This window comes from Bos taurus, chromosome 3 (assembly GCF_002263795.3).
Source record: "Bos taurus isolate L1 Dominette 01449 registration number 42190680 breed Hereford chromosome 3, ARS-UCD2.0, whole genome shotgun sequence".
Taxonomy (NCBI): domain Eukaryota; kingdom Metazoa; phylum Chordata; class Mammalia; order Artiodactyla; family Bovidae; genus Bos; species Bos taurus.
In genome coordinates, this window is record NC_037330.1 from 7,525,839 (window position 1) to 7,545,156 (window position 19,318).

The following is a 19,318-nucleotide window of genomic DNA, read 5'->3' on the forward strand; positions in this document are numbered from 1 at the left end:
GGCATGGGTTGTCATTTTCTTCTCCAGCAGATCTTCCTGACCCAAGAATCGCTACAAAGGAAGCCTATGGGAATGTAATGGTGAACAAAACCAGACAAAAGCCTGCCGTCATGGAGTTTACAGCCTAGTGGTGAAGACAGACACAACGGAAACAACTCACAAAGTATAAAAATGCAATTCCCATAATTCTATGAAGAAAAGATACATGGTACTGTGTGTATGTGTTGCTCAGCTGTGTCCAGCTCTTTTTGATCCCAGGGACTGTAGCCTGCCAGGCTCCTCTGTCCATGGAATTTTCCAGGCAAAAATACTGCAGTGGGTTGTCATTTTCTACTCCAGGGAATCTCCCTGACCAGGAATCAGACCCATGTCTCCTGCACTTGCAGGTGGATTCTTTACCACTGCGCCACCTGGGGAACCTGATGCTATGGTACTATGGGAGCGTCAAAGAGGAAGTATGCTGGAGATGGAGTCGGGAAGCCTTTTCTGAGAAGTGAGCATCGGTCAGAGACCTGAATATGCACATTCGGGCTGATGGCTCTGCCCAGAACGGCTCCTCTCATCTTGCCTACATCTTACTGCCTTGCCGAAACCTTCCCATCCTCCCAGCCAACCTGTCACTTTTTCATGAAATCCTGACCTTTCAACTTGAAGTGACCTAATCCTTCTTTAAGCTCCTTGGGATGTGCTCTTACTCTGCCTGACAACTTGAGTACTTGTTCTGCTTACCTCCTTACTCCCAGTCCACTTCTCCAGGAAAACGTGGACTATCTCTTGTTCCAATTAAATATCTAGCAGATTGTCCTATACTTAGCCAACATTCAACACTTCTTCTAATTGAATTTTCAAACTATATTTTATAGTTGCTTACTTCCATCTAGTTTTGAAAAAAGATTTGATAGCTTTAATATTCTCTGTGTGATATTTCCACAAGTCCAGATAACTAGAATCTTGAATTTTTGCCTATAAACTGGGTTTTAAAAAACTATTAAGTTATATTAATACTCTGAAGTCTTTATAACCTAAAAGATATTCAGTTCAGTTTAGTTCAGTTTGCAACCCCATGGACTTCAGCACACCAGGCTTCCCTGTTCACCACCAACACGGAGCCTGCTCAAACTCGTGTGCATCGAGTTGGTGATGCCATCGAAACATCTCATCCTCTGTCATTCCCTTCTCCTGCTTTCAATCTTTCCCAGCATCAGGGGCTTTTCCAGCTAGTCAGTTCTCACATCACACGGCCAAGGAGCTTCAGCTTCAGCATCAGACCTTATTTCTTTTAGGATTGACTGGTTTGATTTCCTTGCAGTCCAAGGGACTCTTAAGAATCTCCTCCAGCACCACAGTTCAAAAGCATCAGTTCTTCGGCGCTCAGCTTTCTTTATGGTTCAACTCGCACATCCATACAAGACTACGGGAAAACCCATAGTTTTGACTAGACGCATCTTCATCAGCAAAGTAATGTCTCTGCTTTTTAATATGCTGTCTAGGTTGGTCATAGCTCTTCTTCCAAGGAGCAAGTGCCTTTTAATTTCACGGCTGCAGTCACCATCTGCAGTAATTTTGGAGCCCATGTCACTATTTCCATTGTTGCCATCTATTTGCCATGAAGTGATTAATGGGACTGGATGCCATGATCTTCATTTTTTTAATTTTGAGTTTTAAGCCAGCTTTTTCACTCTCCTTTTTCACTGTTATCAAGAGGCTCTTTAGTTTCTCTTCTGTTTCTGCCATAGGGTGGTGTCATTTGCATATCTGAGGTTATTGATATTTCTCCCAGCAATCTTGATTCCAGCTTGTGCTTCATTCAGCCCAGCGTTTCTCATGATGTACTCTGCATATAAGTTAAATAAGCAGGGTGACAGTATACAGCCTTGACGTACTCCTTACCCAGTTTGGAACCAGTCCATTGTTCTATGTGTGGTTTTAACTGTTGCTTCATGACTTGCATTCAGATTTCTCAGGAGGCAGGTCAGGTGGTCTGGTAGGCCCATCTCTTTAAGAATTTTCCACACTTTGTTGTGATGCACACAGTCAAAGGCTTTGGCATAGTCAATGAAGCAGAAGTAGATGTTTTTCTGGAAATCTTTTGCTTTTCCTATGATTCATTTGGATGTTTGGACATTGGCAATTTGATCTCTGGTTCCTCTGCCTTTTCTAAATCCAGCTTGAACATCTGGAAGTTCTTGCTTCATGTACATCTAGAAGTTCAAGGCTTCGGTTGAAGCCTTGCTTGGAAAATGTTGAGCATGACTTTCCTGGCATGTGAAATGAGTGCAATTGTGCGGTAGTTTGAACATTCTTTGGCATTGACTTTCTTTGGGACTGGAATGAAAACTGACCTTTTCCTGTCCTGTGGTCCCTGCTGAGTTTTCCAAATTTGCTGGCATATTGAATGCAGCACTTTCACAGCATTATCTTTTAGGATTTGAAATAGCTCAACTGGAAATCCATCACCTCCACTAGCTTTGTTCATAGTGATACGTGATGCTTCCTATGGCCCACTTGACTTCACACTCCAGGATGTCCTGCTCTAGGTGAGTGATCACACCATCGTGGTTATCTGGGTTATTAAGATCTTTTTTTTGTATAGTTCTTCTGTGTATTCTTGCCACCTCTTCTTAATATTGTTTGCTTCTGTTAGGTCCATACTGTTTCTGCCCTTTATTGTACCCATCTTTGCATGAAATGTTCCCTTGGTATCTCTAATTTTCTTAAAGAGATCTCTAGTCTTTCCCATTCTATCGTTTTCCTCTATTTCTTTGCATTGATCACTGAGGAAGGCTTTCTTACCTCCTTGCTATTCTTTGGAACTCTGCATTCAAATGGATCTATCTTTCCTTTTCTCCTTTGCCTTTAGCTTCTCTTCTTTTCACAGCTATTTGTAAGGCCTCCTCAGCAACCATGTTGCCTTTTTGCATTTCTTTTTCTTGGGGATGGTCTTGATCACTGCTTCCTGTACCATGTCATGAACCTCCATCCATAGTTCTTCAGGCACTCTGTCTATCAGATCTAATCCCTTGAATCTATTTGTCACTTCTACTGTATAATTATAAGGCATTTGATTTAGGTCATACCTGAATGATCTAGTGGTTTTCCCCACTTTTTCAGTTTAAGTCTGAATTTTGCAATAAGGAGTTCATGATCTGAGCCACAGTCAGCTTATTTTTGCTGATCTTCCCCATCTTTGGCTGCAAAGAATATAATCAATCTGATTTCAGCACTGACCATCTGGTGATGTCCATGTGCAGAGTCTTCTCTTGTGCTGTTAGAAGATGATGTTTGTTATGACCAGTGTGTTCTCTTGGCAAAACTCTGTGCTTCTCTCAACCAGCATCGTTTATATGAGCTGAAATCTCATAGTTTATTATTTAGATTATGAGGACCCTTTTTCCTTACTATAAAGGCACAGTGTTTGAATTTCCCAAAGATGCGTGACACTTCTCACATCTTCTAAAGGGTCTGGCTCTGTTTTGCATTTCCACAGTTGTCTCAGAAGGTGCAATGCCGTTCCTTTAATTCAGACACTGTTAATCTTCACAGTTGGTTTATAAAACGGAACCTAATTAAGGGATACTGTAGCACAGTTGCACACTGTTGAAGGTGGACATCTTCTAAGAGATCATCTAGTGACAGAGATCCTGACAATTGTCCCAAACCATGAAGACAGTAAGAGTTGTACCCTTGGACAATCAACTGCATCTCCGATAGTAGCTCCCCCTTCCCCCTGGCCCCCACCCACAGACTGTCAGAGATTTACTGAAAAAACTACTCTCTTTGTTTTTAATAATTACACAACTTAGCTATGGTTTTTCCAATAGTCATGTGTGGATGTGAGAGTTGGACTATAAAGAAAGCTGAGCCCGAAGAATTGATGCTTTTGAACTGTGGTGTTGGAGAAGACTCTTGAGAGTCCCTTGGACTGCAAGGAGATCCAACCACGCCATCCTAAAGGAAATCATTCCCGGGTGTTCATTGACTGATGTTGAAGGTGAAACTCCAATACTTTGGCCACCTAAGGCGAAGAGCTGACTCATTTGAAAAGACCCTGATGCAGGGAAAGATTGAGGGCGGGAGGAGAAGGGGACGACAGAGGATGAGATGGTTGGATGGCATCACCCACTCAATGGATATGGGTTTCAGTAGACTCCGGGAGTTGGTGATGGACAGGGAGGCCTGGCGTGCTGTGGTTCATGGGGTCGCAAAGAGTCGGATACGACTGAGCGACCGAATTGAGCTGAGGACACTCCTGCAGAGAGTTCAATAGTTACCCTCTGGGTGGAGGTATTACCAGGTTCTAAAGCTGTGGCAGGCGAGCAAACGACCAGTGGCGCCAAGTTCAAAGCTGCCAAGAGTCTTTCCAGAGTCGTCCGGGAAAAGAAACATCCAAGAGCAAATGTTCCTTCCGTCCTCCAGGTGCAATAAAAGGAGGATGTTGAGGATCCATCTATACTGGCTCGCGCTTGGAGAGAGCTCTTGGTGCCTACCTGCCAACCCACAGGAAACTCGCTCCTCTCGGAGAGAACCGGCACAAGGAATCCCCGAACTTCAAGGACCCGGCTCAGGGTAACTTCTCTCCCATTTGCGGTCAGATGAAAGAGGCGCCCTTCCGACGTCACCCCTGGAGGGCGTGAGCAGCAGCTGAGGTCGAGTTGGGGGCGGGGTCGGCTGGTCTCCCCGCCGCCCGAGCCCAGGGCGCTTCCCGGTCCTCCTCCTCCTCCGCGCGGTAACTGGCTGCATCCCCGCGGCCCGGCACAATAGAGGCTCCGCCCTCCCTCCGCGCCAGCGCTGCGCGGCGCCCTGGCCCAGCAGCTCTCGGCACCGCCGCCGCTGCCGGCCCCGCACTCCCACAGGGCCCGGGTGCGCCCGCAGGCTTCCCGCCGCCCGCCCCGGCGCGCAGCGCCCCGCTCGCATCCGCCCGGACCCGCTCCTTCCACCTGAGCCCTCTCCAGAGGACGACGCGCTCGCCTTGCCACCTCCACCTTCCTTGTCACCTCCTTCTGCCCTGCGCCCCACTGTCTACCGGCTGATCGCGTCGGGAAGGAGATGACCAGGGTCTCTGGGGTGCACATTCCTGCCCCGCCCGGCCGCACCCAGCCCTAGAGCAGTCACTTTGGGGCTCCAGCCAAGACACCCTCTCGCCTCACTCCTTGCTGAGATACCCGCGCCCCTGCCCCACCACCCTCCGCACCGGACCCCAGCCATTCTTCCAAGGGGCCGAGCTCCCTCTTGTCGCCTTCCTCATGGCCAAGTCTTTGCTGCTAGTTCTCTGCTTCGCTCTGGTTACGACTCTGGGCTGGGGGTACAGCGCTCCCCCCACCGGGACGACCGAGCCCCCAGATGTGCAGACGGTGGCACCCACAGAGGATGAGACTCTGCAAAACGAAGCAGACAACCAGGAGAACGTGTTATCTCAGGTAGGCTGCGAGTCCCATGCCCACTCCTTTGGCCCCAGTGATGGCAAGAGCCTTAAGACGGTCCCCGCTGAAGCGTTCGGAGGCAGCTGTTTGTCCCTCCATTACCGAAGGGGAGGGCTTTTGCTTTTCACTTATCAGAACATTTTCTTAACTGAAGAGACATGGGTCCTCCTCTCAAAGTCATAGGGTCTTTCAAGGTTACAGAATCAGGAAAAAGGAGAGAAGGAAGGGGAGACACGTCACAACTCCCTGAGAAGAAAGAAAAAATATCAAAACCTTTTGGTTCAAGGGTTGTGGAAAGTATGGCCATCTCTTGTCTGTGTGGCTGTTCGTCAGAACTGGAATGTGAATACAGGCGGGCGTGTTGGACCGAGGCAGGTGGTGTAACCCATGGGGAGATATTTCATGACCCTGAGTGAGACCGCCAGGGAGGAGAGAGAGCACCAACAAATGTGATGAACATGAGGTGAACCCCACACGGAGGCACTGATGATAAGTGCCCCCTCACACTGGGGAGATAAGAGGGAAATGCAGATCCACTCAGGTCTGGCAGATGGTGTCAGAGCGGGGAGTGACAGCGGGTAGGAACAGGATCTGTAACACACCCTTTTGCAAAAAGCTTTCACTTGTTTAATTTGCCTCAATCCTCAGGCGTGCTTACTCCCGCTCTATAGATAAGGACCGTAAGGCTTGAAACAGTAAAGGGCCCTAGAGATGGGCAGAGCCAGGTCCTCTGACCGTCTGCAGCCCTGATCTCATGACAGTAAAGAACAGTTCTCTCTAGACTGTTTATTTCACGCTTTCCAGGACCGGCCTGATGACTGTGTGTTGGGTGTCACCTTAATCCTAAGGAGGAGGGATGGCTGAAAAAGGATCCCTATAGTGCTGCCTGTGCCTCTACTAAGCCCTTGGACTGGGGTCCTTGACTCCTTCCTGTAGAAAGAATGATCGGCTCCACTTTGGCATTTATCAAACACTAGTCACCTCACCCTTCCTTTAAGAATTATGCTAATATATGCCCTATACTCATCCATAACCTCGCACTGACCCCTAAATCAAAAAGACTTAAAAATCCATCATACTGGGGCTCTGGAGGACCATCAACAAAAACTTTCCTGAAACTTGAGCCTCCTGAAAGGAAGGAATTCGCCCAGAGTCTCTGAGTAGGGCTATATAGGAATCTAAGCAGAGTTTCAGAGAGCAGACAGCTATGATTTTCCATCGGCCCATAAAGACCGGCCACTTAAGTCATCTTGAACTACAACTCTGTCTTCCACTGATCCATTCTGCCTTTGACAACAGTCCTAACACAAATATTAGTATTAGAAGAAACCCAACCTTTGCAAGAAAAACATTACAAGACTTCTTTCCCCCAACTGCATCCCAGGAACATATCCACTCCAACAAGCCCAGAGCTTGCCTGCCAGGGTCATTAGTCAAAGGAAGGGAACCATTCCCTGTGCCCACAGAGGGAGCCATGACCTTGGGGATATAGGATGTCTTGCAGAGGAGCTGGGGAGGAGCCTTGTCCCCAGCAAGTGCCTAGGATTGTGGTTCCAGCAAGCCTGCCCTTGCGTGTTGTCCTGCCTGGGCAAGCACTCAGAAGGAAATGTTTAGCGCTGTGGAGGCAGTAAGTGCTGCCAGTTTGCTTTCCTGGCTTTGGCCTGGGGTTTGGGTGCAGAAGCTATTCTAGGAGCCAAATGAACCGTTGGGCTGAGTAAACCTACTGACATCTGCATCTGTCTCTCTCCTCCCAGTTTCTTTTTTCCAAATCTAACTCATCCTTTGAGGCCACATCAGATACCACTTCCTTCTAGAAGCCACGCTCTGTGGCCTTCTGTTTGAGCTCCCACTGGACTCCCACATCCGGGGTACTTACCACTCCCTGCTTGGGGTGATCGTAACTTATAGACCTCTTGCACAGGAAGCTCTCGAGAGCAGGCTCTCTGACCCATTCATCGCTTTACCTCTCATAGCACCAAGCTCAGTCCCAAGGTGGCACTCAGTAAATGGAGAATGAATGAAGGGGAACAGAAGCCAGCAGTCTTGAAATTGGAATGCCAGTTTTCCAATCCCTCCGCCATCCTTTCTCCTTTCCCTTTTCAGTCTAAATCTGGATTCTAGCTAAGGCAAGTACTATTAGAAGAATTATGGAGCTTATTTGTTTTTTTCCTTTAAGTGATAAAAGACTAAGGCTCCCTGAGACACGCACTCCTTTCCAAAATAAGTAAAGAGAGCTGAACTCAGAGTGCCTTCCAGGAAATGCTAGAGTTTGCAAATTGTGTTGCGATGACCCCTTCAACTCTGCACCAGAGTTATCGGAGATCTCTGGCTAGCAGGACATCTGACAAAGTGAATGTAGAGCCTTTTTCAGGACCCTGATGGATGCTGGTGTTTGCACAGCCCAAACCTGGTCTCTCTGTCTTTGTCCAGTTGCTGGGAGACTATGACAAAGTCAAGGCCGTGTCTGAGGGCTCGGACTGTCAGTGCAAGTGTGTGGTGCGGCCCCTGGGCCGAGATGCCTGCCAGCGGGTCAACGCGGGGACCTCCCGGAAGGAAGACTTCTACACAGTGGAGACCATCACCTCGGGCCCCTCCTGCAAATGCGCCTGTGTTGCACCTCCGTCCGCCCTCAATCCCTGCGAGGGAGACTTCAGGCTCCAGAAGCTTCGGGAGGCAGACAGCCGGGACTTGAAGGTAGGACCTGGTGGAAGGTGATGCCTGGGTGAGAGGGTGCCTTCGGGACCCTTGAGTCTGACAAGGCTTTTGCTGGGGATCAAGGCCTTGGAGTAAGTGGGCCCTGTTTTAGCCTTTAAAGGAGGTCAGGCTCCAAGCCTCAGAGTGTTGTGTGTGGATCCGGAGCTGATGAATTGACAGACTGGTCATTTGCAACTCTAATGTCTGAGGGTGATGCCTAGAGCAAAGTATGTCTCCCTCTCTTTGGGAGCCAAGGAGGCCGGGCCTGGGAACAGTTGCCAGACCCAGCTGGCCAAAAGAACTCAGCGTTCTTCTCCAGGAAAGTTACTGCCATGATTTACTGTCAGCACAGCAAGCACCCCAGAGACACACAGAGAGCAGTGAGCCTTTAGCCCTCAGTGCAAGAGCTGGGTGACCCAGGGAAGAAGAGGCCTGGGGCCTGCCCTAGGTCCGGTCAGAAAACTGCAATCCTATAGAGACACAGACCTGGAGAACAAGTGTACAGATACCAAGGGGAAAGACGGAGGTGGGGGGAATTGGGAGATTGGGATTGGCACATACATACTACTGATACTGTATATAAAATATATAACTAATGAGAATATACTATATAGCACAGGGAACTCTACTTAATTCTCTATGGTGACCTGAAGGGCTTCCCTAGTGGCTTAGATGGTAAAGAATCTGTCTGCAGTGCAGGAGACCCAAGTTCAGTCCCTGGGTCAGGAAGATCCCCTGGAGGAGGGCATGGCAACCCACTCCAGTATTCTTGCCTGGAGAATTTCATGGACAGAGGAGCCTGGCAGGCTATAGTCCATGGGGTTGCAAAGAGTCAGACACGAATGGGTGATCTGAATGGAAAGAAAATCCAAAAAGGAGACGATATATGAATATCTGATATGAGTTAGCAACTGAACAACAGCAATAATATGTACATGTGTGGCTGATTCATTTTGCTGTACAGTCGAAACTAACACAACATTGTAAAGCAACGATACTCACAATTGGAATCCTATAATCCTGGACCACAGGGTGGGGAAACTCAGGCCCTATCTGGGGCAGCCGCATAGGTCAGCTGAGGCCTTCATCTGATCCCCACTTTCCCCTCTTCATCTGTAGTGTGGGCTCATGGGATAAGCTTGATTTGGAGTCAGACTTGGGTTCAAATCATTGCTAGTGCTTGCTGCATGGTGATATACAAGTTATTCAACTGGCCTGACCTCAGTCTCCTTGAATTAAAAAGTAGGAAGAATAACATCTACCTTTGAGGGTTTTGAGCATAGATGAGATGACAACTATTGAGTCCGTGGCACAATGACTGACATAGAGTTGGGGCTCCATAGACACATTCCAGTAATGAATGACCATGTCAAGTGCTACTGCTATGCCAGAAGCTGGCGCACACTTGGTAACTGGGCGTCACTGATATTCCTTTAAGCAGAGTTGGGCTTCACCCCACGCCAGTGCTCTTGCCTGGAAAATCCCTTGGACGGAGGAGCCTGGTAGGCTGCAGTCCATGGGGTTGCTAGGAGTTGGATGCGACTGAGCGAGTTCACTTTCACTTTTCACTTTCATGCATTGGAGAAGGAAATGGCAACCCACTCCATGTTCTTGCTGGAGAATCCCAGGGACGGGGGAGCCTGGTGGGCTGCCATCTATGGGGTGGCACAGAGTCGGACACGACTGAAGCGACTTAGCAGTAGCAGCAGCAGGGTTTACCAGTAAAATGAGTGTCCCTGAATTCAGCCATGTCACTTAGAGCTGCAACTCTGCTGTGAAACAATTTCTGAACCAAAGGCACAATCACTCAGTTATAGGATTGGACTCTTGGGGGGTTCTGAAACAATAGCAGGCAAAATTTTAGGAATCAGAGAATCGTCACAGTGCATACTCACTGGCTGCCCTTCCGTGGCTCTCACCCAGGCTTCAGCTATCTTCCTCTGATGCAGAGGAAGGAGATCTTTGAAACATGAGCGCTTCACACACGGAGTTCTTATCTGATAGAAAGGCTGCGGGGCACAAGCATGTCCAGCAAACTCTTCCAGGGATAGTCCTTGGCAGGGAGGCTCACTTTAAGCATCTCTCATCAGCTTCCTGTGCCTAAACTTTGCATGACCTGGATGTCACCATCCAGATGTCACCAGCACCTCAGCCATCTTTCTCCCACCGGCTCTGTACTGGCAGGGAGGACAGTGTCGAAAAAATTGAGACAGCTGGGTACCCCATGACAACTTGCCACCTTAAAGGTGGGCCACTGGGTCTCTTTTACCTCCCAGGGGTAGTTTTGCTTTTAGTGCTAAGGTAAAGCTTGCTGGTGTCTTCCAGGGACTTCAGCAGACAATGCATGTAAGTATTTCAGAAGCATATCCTCAAGGCATGGATGTTAATAAGCCACTTTGTTGAGTGTCTATATATCACTTGCTATGGGCCAAGATATCATGGGGAATCGAGGATGAAGATGACATAGCACTGCTTTCAAGGAGCTCACAGTCTAGTAGGAAAGACAGACATGCATCCAACTGATAGACTTAATAAAGGAAGTACAAATAGTTTGGTGAAGCTATTCAGACCTCAGTTGACTTGTAGGAGTCTCCTATCTTCTTAGCCATGTACTCCAGTAGACAGAACACACCTGCACCATTGGATCTGCCTATCCACCCGCACAAGTGCCAGTTTCTGAGGGGCCTCGCAATTCCTGGCTAGTGGTGTCCCTGTCTAGCCTCCGACGTGGAGCCATCTCCCTCTTGGTCCGTCTGCACCAGCCTTGGACTGATGCCTGCCCTTGTTTCGTAGCTCTCCACCATTATAGACATGCTGGAAGGAGCTTTCTACGGCTTGGATCTCCTGAAGCTGCATTCAGTTACCACCAAACTGGTGGGGCGAGTGGACAAGCTGGAGGAGGTAAGGAAGAGTCTAGATTTCTATATCTTTCTCTTGATCAAACCTCAAAGTGTATTAAAGTCAACCAAAGCCTTGTTTTCAGAAAGCACGTACCCTGGTTATATTTAACTCATTATTCTTTGGAAAGAAAAAAATATACATAAAACACTCATCAAAATCATGCCAAATTGTTGGTGATAAAAAGAAATACCTTCTTTTTTCCATATATAAGAACCACTAAACAATGTATATCTATTTTCCCTTGACTTCGAGGGAACTCAGAGCTGAATAAAATGTAAAAAGTACAATAAGCATCTTACTTCGTATTTTAAGGTGGAGTCATCTCTATTCTGGGTATATGGTTATTAATTTCCTTTCTTAAAGAAACTATTCTGGTGCATGTCTCTGTGTGTGAGAGAGGAGGAGCAGTAATCCATCTCAAATCCATTTTAGAAAAAAAAGACATAAAATGTTTACTAATAAATAATACCCCTTATTGGAAACCATTCAGGCTGCTCACTTCCAGGAAAAGTAGACTAGTAATGTAATGTCCATAGACAGAGATGCATTTGTATGAGTGAGTTCTAAAGAGGTGCACAGCTGGAGCTATGGTTTTCACAGCTGATGGGAGATTGAAGTCGTAAACAGTAATGTTGACATTGATTTGTTGTTGTAATGCTTCAACATGTAAATAAGCAATCATGTAATTATCAGAAAAGGAATGACCATCGTTCAGCCTGATTGATGAGAAGTTCATTGACTGGCATCCAGTCCTTGAATGAATTCTTGAAGCAGTGGCTCAAAGAGCTGCTACTTCAAGTAAAAAACTATTTAATTTTTAGAATGTTAACGTAAGATAAATTTAATAATGAGATGACTGTAAATATATTATTATTCCTCATGAAAAAGTGGGCATTTGGGGGTCTCTTGTGGAGAAGCTGAGGTTCCCTGATGGGTGATTAGTTGAGATAGCAGATGTAGAAGGAGGTGTATATAAGGCTCTTCAAGGGGGCAAAAAGAGCCACTGGACCAGGACTCAGGACGGTGAATTGCTCTTTGTTTGCTGTTCCCACGCAGCCATATCTCACTTTTTCCATCTGTAAAGTGGGAAAGGTCTGCTGCCTACTTTGTGTGTTTCCTGAGGGGATAAAGTTGAACTAACCATTTCATAAATACTTTGAAATGGTTAAAAAAACAAAGCACTCAGGTTATGACCAATGAGAGAGTAGGGGCAAATATCCCTCTGTTGCTTTGCCAGGAGAACTAGGACAAGGATGATGAAATGTTATGGTTTCAAGGATTGATTTCAGCACACTCCTTACACTCCTAAAATGTTCCCAGAAAGAGAACACCACATACAGATGGCCAACAAACACATGAAAAGATGCTCAAGATCACTGATTATTAGAGAAATGCAAATCAAAACTACAATGAGGTATCACCTCATCCCCAACAGAATGACCATCATCAAAAAAATCTACAAACAATAAATGCTGGAGAGAATGTGGAGAAAAGGAAACCCTCCTGTACTGTTGATGGGAATGTAGACTGATGCAGCCACTGTGGAGAGCAATATGGAGATTCCCTAAAAACCTAGGAATAACACTACCGTATGACCCAGCAAGCCCACTACTGGGCATGTACCCTGAGAAAACCATAATTCAAAAAGACACATGTATCCCAATGTTCATTTCTATTGAACATTTACAATAGTCAGGACATGGAAGCAACCTCAATGTTCATTGATGGATGACTGGATAAAGAAATTGTGGTACATATATACAATGGAATATTACTCAGCCATGAAAATAAACAAATTTGAGTCAGTTCTAATGAGGTGGATGAAGCTAGAGCCTATTATACAGAGTGAAATAAATCAGAAAGAGAAAAACAAATATTCGATATTAATGCATATATATGGAATATAGAAAAACGGTACAGATGAGCCTATTTGCAGGGCAGGGATAGAGACACAGAGGTAAAGGACAGATGTGAACACGTGGGAGAAGGAGAAGGTGGGATGAATCGAGAGTGTAGCATTGACAAACATACACTACCAGGTGTCAGAGAGTCCGAAACGCAGAGCTTGGATGCAATCTCTGAAACGACAGAATGACCTCTGTTCATTTCCAAGGCAAACCATTCAATATCACGGTAATCCAAGTCTATGCCCCGACCAGTAACACTGAAGAAGCTGATTTGAATGGTTCTCTGAAGACCTACAAGACCTTTTAGAACTAACACCCAAAAAAGATATCCTTTTCATTATAGGGGACTGGAATGCAAAAGTAGGAAATCAAGAAACACCTGGAGTAACAGGCAAATTTGGTCTTGGAATATGGAATGAAGAAGGGCAAAGGCTAATAGAGTTCTGCCAAGAGAATGCACTGGTCATAGCAAACACCCTCTTCCAACAACACAAGAGAAGACTCTACACATGGACATCACCAGATGGCCAACACTGAAATCAGATTGATTATATTCTTTGCAGCCAAAGATGGAGAAACTCTATACAGTCAGCAAAAACAAGAACGGGAGCTGACTGTGGCTCAGATCATGAACTCCTTATTGCCAAATTCAGACTTAAATTGAGAAAGAAGGGAAAACAACCAGACCATTCAGATATGACCTAAATCAAATGCCTTATGATTATACAGTGGAAGTAAGAAATAGATTTCAAGGGATTAGATCTGATAGACAGAGTGCCTGATGAACTATGGATGGAGGTTTGTGACATTGTACAGGAGACAGGGATCAAGACCATCCCCAAGAAAAAGAAATGCAAAAAAGCAAAATGGCTGTCTGAGGAGGCCTTAGAAATACCTGTGAAAAGAAGGGAAGCGAAAAGCAAAGGAGAAAAAGAAAGATATACCCATTTGAATGCAGAGTTCCAAAGAATAGCAAGGAGAGATAAGAAAGCCTTCCTCAGCTATAAAGCAAAGAAATAGAGGAAAACAATAGAATGGGAAAGACTAGAGTTCTCTTCAAGGAAATTAGAGATACCAAGGGAACATTTCATGCAAAGATGGGCTCAATAAAGGACAGAAATGGTATGGACCTAACAGAAGCAGAAGATATTAAGAAGAAGAATACACAGAACAACTGTACAAAAAAGATCTTCACTACCCAGATAATCACGATGGTGTGATCACTCACCTAGAGCCAGACATGCTGGAATGTGAAGTCAAGTGGGCCTTAGAAAGCATCACTACGAACAAAGCTAGTGGAGGTGATGGAATTCCAATTGAGCTATTCCAAATTCTGAAAGATGATGCTGTGAAAGTGCTGCACTCAATATGTCAGCAAATTTGGAAAACTCAGCAGTGGCCACAGGACTAGAAAAGGTCAGTTTTCATTCCAATCCCAAAGAAAGGCAATGCCAAAGAATGCTCAAACTACCGCACAATTGCACTCATCTCACACACTAGTAAAGTAATGCTCAAAATTCTCCAAGCCAGGCTTCAGCAATATGTGAACTATGAACTTCCAGAACCAGTTCAAGCTGGTTTTAGAAAAGGCAGAGGAACCAGAGATCAAATTGCCAACATTTGCTGGATCATCGCAAAAGCAAGAGAGCTCCAGAAAAACATCTATTTCTGCTTTATTGACTATGCCAAAGGCTTTGACTGTGTGGATCACAATAAACTGGAAAGTTCTGAAAGAGATGGGAATACCAGACCACCTAATCTGCCTCTTGAGAAATCTGTATGCAGGTCAGAAAGTGACGGTTAGAACTGGACATGGAACAACAGACTGGTGGGAAAAGGACCACGTCAAGGCTGTATATGGTCACCCTACTTATTTAACTTATATGCAGAGTACATCATGAGAAACGCTGGGCTGGAAGAAGCACAAGCTGGAATCAAGATTGCCGGGAGAAATATCAATAACCTCAGATATGCAGATGACACGACCCTTATGGCAGAAAGTGAAGAACTAAAGAGTCTCTTGATGAAAGTGAAAGAGGAGAGTGAAAAAGTTGGCGTAAAGCTCAACATTCAGAAAACTAAGATCATGGCATCTCGTCCTGTCACTTCATGGCAAATAGATGGGGAAACAGTGGAAACAGTGGCTGACTTTATTTTGGGGGGCTCCAAAATCACTGCAGATGGTGATTGCAGCCATGAAATTAAGATGCTTGCTTCTTGGAAGGAAAGTTATGACTAACCTAGACATCATATTAAAAAGCAGAGACATTACTTTGCCAACAAAGGTCCATCTAGCCAAGGCTATGGTTTTTCCAGGAGTCATGTATAGATGTGAGAGTTGGACTATAAAGAAAGCTGAGCGCAGAAGAATTGATGCTTTTGAACTGTGGTGTTGGAAAAGACTCTTGAGAGTCCCTTGGACTGCAAGGAGATCCAACCAGTCCATTCTGAAGGAGATCAGTCCTGGGTGTTCATTGGAAGGACTGATGTTGAAGCTGAAACTCCAAATCTTTGGCCACCTGATGCGAAGAGTTGACTCATTGGAAAAGACCCTGATGCTGGGAAAGATTAAGGGCAGGAGGAGTAGGGGACGACAGATGAGATGGTTGGATGGCATCACCAACTCAATGGACATGGGTTTGGGTGGACTCTGGGAGTTGGTGGTGGACAGGGAGGCCTGACGTGCTGCGGTTCATGAAGTCGCAAAGAGTCAGACACGACTGAGTGGCTGAACTGAACTGAACTGATGCGTAAAACAGATAACTGATGGGAAGCTGCTGTATGACACAGGGAGCTTCACCCAGTACTCTGTGATGACCTAGAGGAGTAGGGTGGGGATTGGGGTGGGAGGAGGCACGAGAGGGAAGGTATACATGTATACTTATGGCTGCTTCATGTTGCTGTATGGCAGAAAGCAACATAACATCGTAAAGCAATTATCCTCCAATTAAAAATTTTTTTAAAGATAGAGAACACCAGAGCCTTCTCAACTACCCGTAGCCTTAACTCCCTCAGGGCTGGGATGAAGTGCTGTCTGAACGTGGCCGTTTGCTCTGGGAGGGTTGGTAGGTCCATAGTCACTTCAGTTGTGAGGTCTAATGAGTGGGGTCAGGGTACTGGAGCCCAAACTTGGAGGCAGGCCAAGGTGGCCAATAGGATCTTGGCAGTCTACGCTTATCATCCCACTCCTCCTGGAGGGGCTCCCGAAGAGAATCAGGCTACTTGGCTTCTTGAGTCTTTCCTTCCCTGATAGTAATAGCTAGACTGATGGGATTGGGAATGGTCAACAGCATCCTACTACCTACGGACTTCATGCAGGCCTGGGATTCTTCCTCCCTTTTAGAACCAGCTTCTGCTTCTTTCATATGGGTTCAAAAGGAATTAGACCACGATCCAACTGGACCTTCAAAGTTGAAAGGTACCTCCCTTTCCCTTGGCCCCTAGAACCATCCAAATGTGCAGGAACATCGGTAACAGCCTCCTCTTCTGCTTTTACCTGACCTTGGCAGCCACATGTTTTTCATTCTCTCTGGAGAACACAGCCTGGGAAAGGTGGCTCTGCGGGTAGAACACAGTGCTCATAAGGCCAAGGTCAGGCACTCAGCCTCTGAGAAGGCCAGTGCGCTGAGCTTTGTTGAAGGGCTATAATCTGTTTCCAGCCTTGTCTAGCAGCTGAGCCCTCTCTGCTGGCAAAGGAGGGGGCTGGGGGTGAATTTGGTGCAATGCTGCTACCCAGCAGCATCTATCTTCTGAACAGTCAGTCACTGGGTTTTCGCCAAAACTAACCATAGTTACATTGATGAGAGCTATCTCTTTTTCAGAACTATGGAATGTTTAGTAGCAAGAACTGGAACCTTTGTAATCATCATCATCATCCCTTACATTTGTATAGCGTTAGTGGTTTTACTTAGTGGCTTCTCCAGGGGCTCAGTGGTAAAGGATCTGCCTGCAATGCAGGAACAATGCAGGAGACATGGGTTCAATCCCTGGGTCAGGAAGATCCCCTGGAGGAGGGCATGGCAACCCACTCCAGTGTTCTTGCCTGGAGAATCCTGTGGACAGTGGAACCTGGTGAGCTATAGTCCATGGGGTCACAAAGAGTTGGACATGACTGAAGTGACTTAGCAGCAGCAGTAGTTTTAAAGCATTCCATTTATATTTAGTTTCTTTGTTCCTATGAGCTGGACAAGACATGAGACCAAAGGAAATTAAATGGCTTTCCTACAGACACAGTGCTGGGAAAGAATAGGCTGGAGCTCAGGTCATCTGGTTCCTTGTCCAGGCTCTTTCTAATAAACCTTATAAGTGTCTTCAAATCATTGCTAGTTGCCCTGGGAGCGTCAGTTTTTCCTAACCAGAACTTATAGCAATAGTCCTTCCAAGGGAATTTCTAGGCAAAACCATGGCCATATCCCATAAATCTTGTTAAATAGGATTAAATTTGAGTTAGGGAAGGTCTCATCCAGTGAAAGTTTCCCCAACAGGCAGCCCAAGATGACGAGGTGCTTTGGTGTGACAGTGAATAATGATGGGCCTGGGCCTTGGGCCCACAGACCAGAGTCTCTTGTCTTTAGGTCTGGCCACTCGTCTCCTGGCTCTTGCTGGCCAACTCCGTCTGCAGTCTGTGCACATTGAAAAGGCAGAATGCTGGGTAAATGGAAAAAACACTCCGTCTCCAGCCTGACTCTGCAGGAGGAATGGAATTGAACCTCTGCTCCTGGCCTTTGGATATTCTTGAATCCCAAGGAGAGTTCTTTGGAGGTCAGACCAGACAAAAGGGGTCAAATGGAGGGGCATTTTGCCCAGAGTAAGATCAGAACTTGGCAGAAGAAGCAGGCACATACACATGTGTGCATCCACCTCGGCTCTGTAGCAGGATTTAAGAATGGAAACTCCATTTGCAGATGAAAGAGGAAGGAAGGAGAGAGAAATGGAATCTGAACTGTTGAGAATCTCACCTCCTGGTAAAGTGAGCTCTGGGAGCTCTGCTTGGTGGAGTGATTTTGGTTGAGCTTGTGTTTTAAATGGTGAAAAATAGCACATGCATAGGAAAGTGCATAAACAATGAATGTACAGCTTAGCAAATCATTATAAAGCGAATACCCGTGCAACCACCACCCAGCTCAAGAAACAGAGCAATGCTAACACCCTAAAAGCTCCCCACATGCCCTCTTCCCACTTATTAGGTTGGTGCAAATGTAATTACGGTTTTGGACCATGAATTTTAAATCATTTTAACTAGGCTCAAACACAGCTTTATTAATCAAAAATAGGAGCTATTACAATCAACACATTTTTACCAAAGAGAAATGTTTTATTCCTGTAGCATAAAAATCCATGCCTTGGGATTCAGCAAACTCTTGGAAAGCATTTTCTGCATCCTGCTGCCTTGGAAACATTTTCCTTGCAAAAAGTTGTCAAGATGCTTGAAAAAGCAGTACTGGGTTGGCAAGAGGTCAGGTGAATATGGTGGATGTGGCAAAACTTGGTAGCCCAATTCATTCAACTTTGAAGCGTTGGTTGTACGGTGTGTGGTCAGGCGTTGTCGTGGAGAAGAATTGGGCCCTTTCTGCTGACTGATGCAGGCTGCAGGCATTGCAGTTTTCGCTGCATCTCATTGATCTGCTGAGCGTACTTTTCAGATGGAATGGTTTCACCAGGATTCAGAAAGTTGTAGTGGATCAGACTGTCAGCAGACAACCAAACAGTGACCATGACCTTTTTTGGTGCAAGTTTGGCTTTGGGAAGTGCTTTGGAGCTTCTCAGCCCAACCACTGAGCCAGTTATCATATACAATCCACTTTCTGTCACATGTCACAATCCAATTGAGAAATAGTTTGTTGTTGTTGCATAGAATAAGAGAAGAGAGCACTTCAAAATGATGATTTTTAAAAATTTCTGGACAGCTCATGAGGCACCCACTTACTGAGCTTTCTCACCTTTGCAGTTTGTTTCAAATGCCAAACTACTGTAGATGGTTGACATTGAGTTCTTTGCCAACTTCTCATGTAGTTGTAAGAGGATTAGGTTCAATGATGGCTCTGAGTTGTCGTTGTCAACTTCTTACGTCTAGCCACTGTGCTCCTCAGCTTCAAGGCTCTCAACTCTTGCAAAACTTCTTGCATTGTATACCGCTGCACTGTATGTTCATTAGCAGCTCCTGGACTAGAGGCGTGGTTGATGGTGCAAGATGTCTTGCCGCTTTACAACCCATTTTTGAACTCAAATAAGAAAATTGCTCGAATTTGCTTTCTAACTTCATTTCCATGCTGCTGCTGCTGCTGCTAAGTCGCTTCAGTCGTGTCCAACTCTGTGCGACCCCGCAGCCCACCAGGCTCCCCCGTTCCTGGGATTCTCCAGGCAAGAACACTGGAGTGGGTTGCCATTTCCTTCTCC

General features: G+C 46.0%; 1 protein-coding gene across 4 annotated transcripts in view; it reads left to right on the forward strand.

The window, feature by feature from the left end:
- The first annotated feature begins 4,784 nt into the window (after positions 1-4,784).
- Positions 4,785-19,318, forward strand: part of OLFML2B (olfactomedin like 2B) — a 49,594-nt gene continuing 35,060 nt past the window's right edge. For 3 of the 4 annotated variants that reach the window (XM_005203491.3, XM_059883697.1, XM_005203492.3), the window contains exons 1-3: positions 4,785-5,417; positions 7,851-8,114; positions 10,908-11,015. In XM_005203491.3, the coding sequence (XP_005203548.1) occupies positions 5,244-5,417; positions 7,851-8,114; positions 10,908-11,015 (546 nt within the window). In that variant the 5' untranslated portion in view covers positions 4,785-5,243. The remainder of the gene's footprint in view (positions 5,418-7,850; positions 8,115-10,907; positions 11,016-19,318) is intronic. The other variant, NM_001100354.1, reaches the window with a different exon arrangement.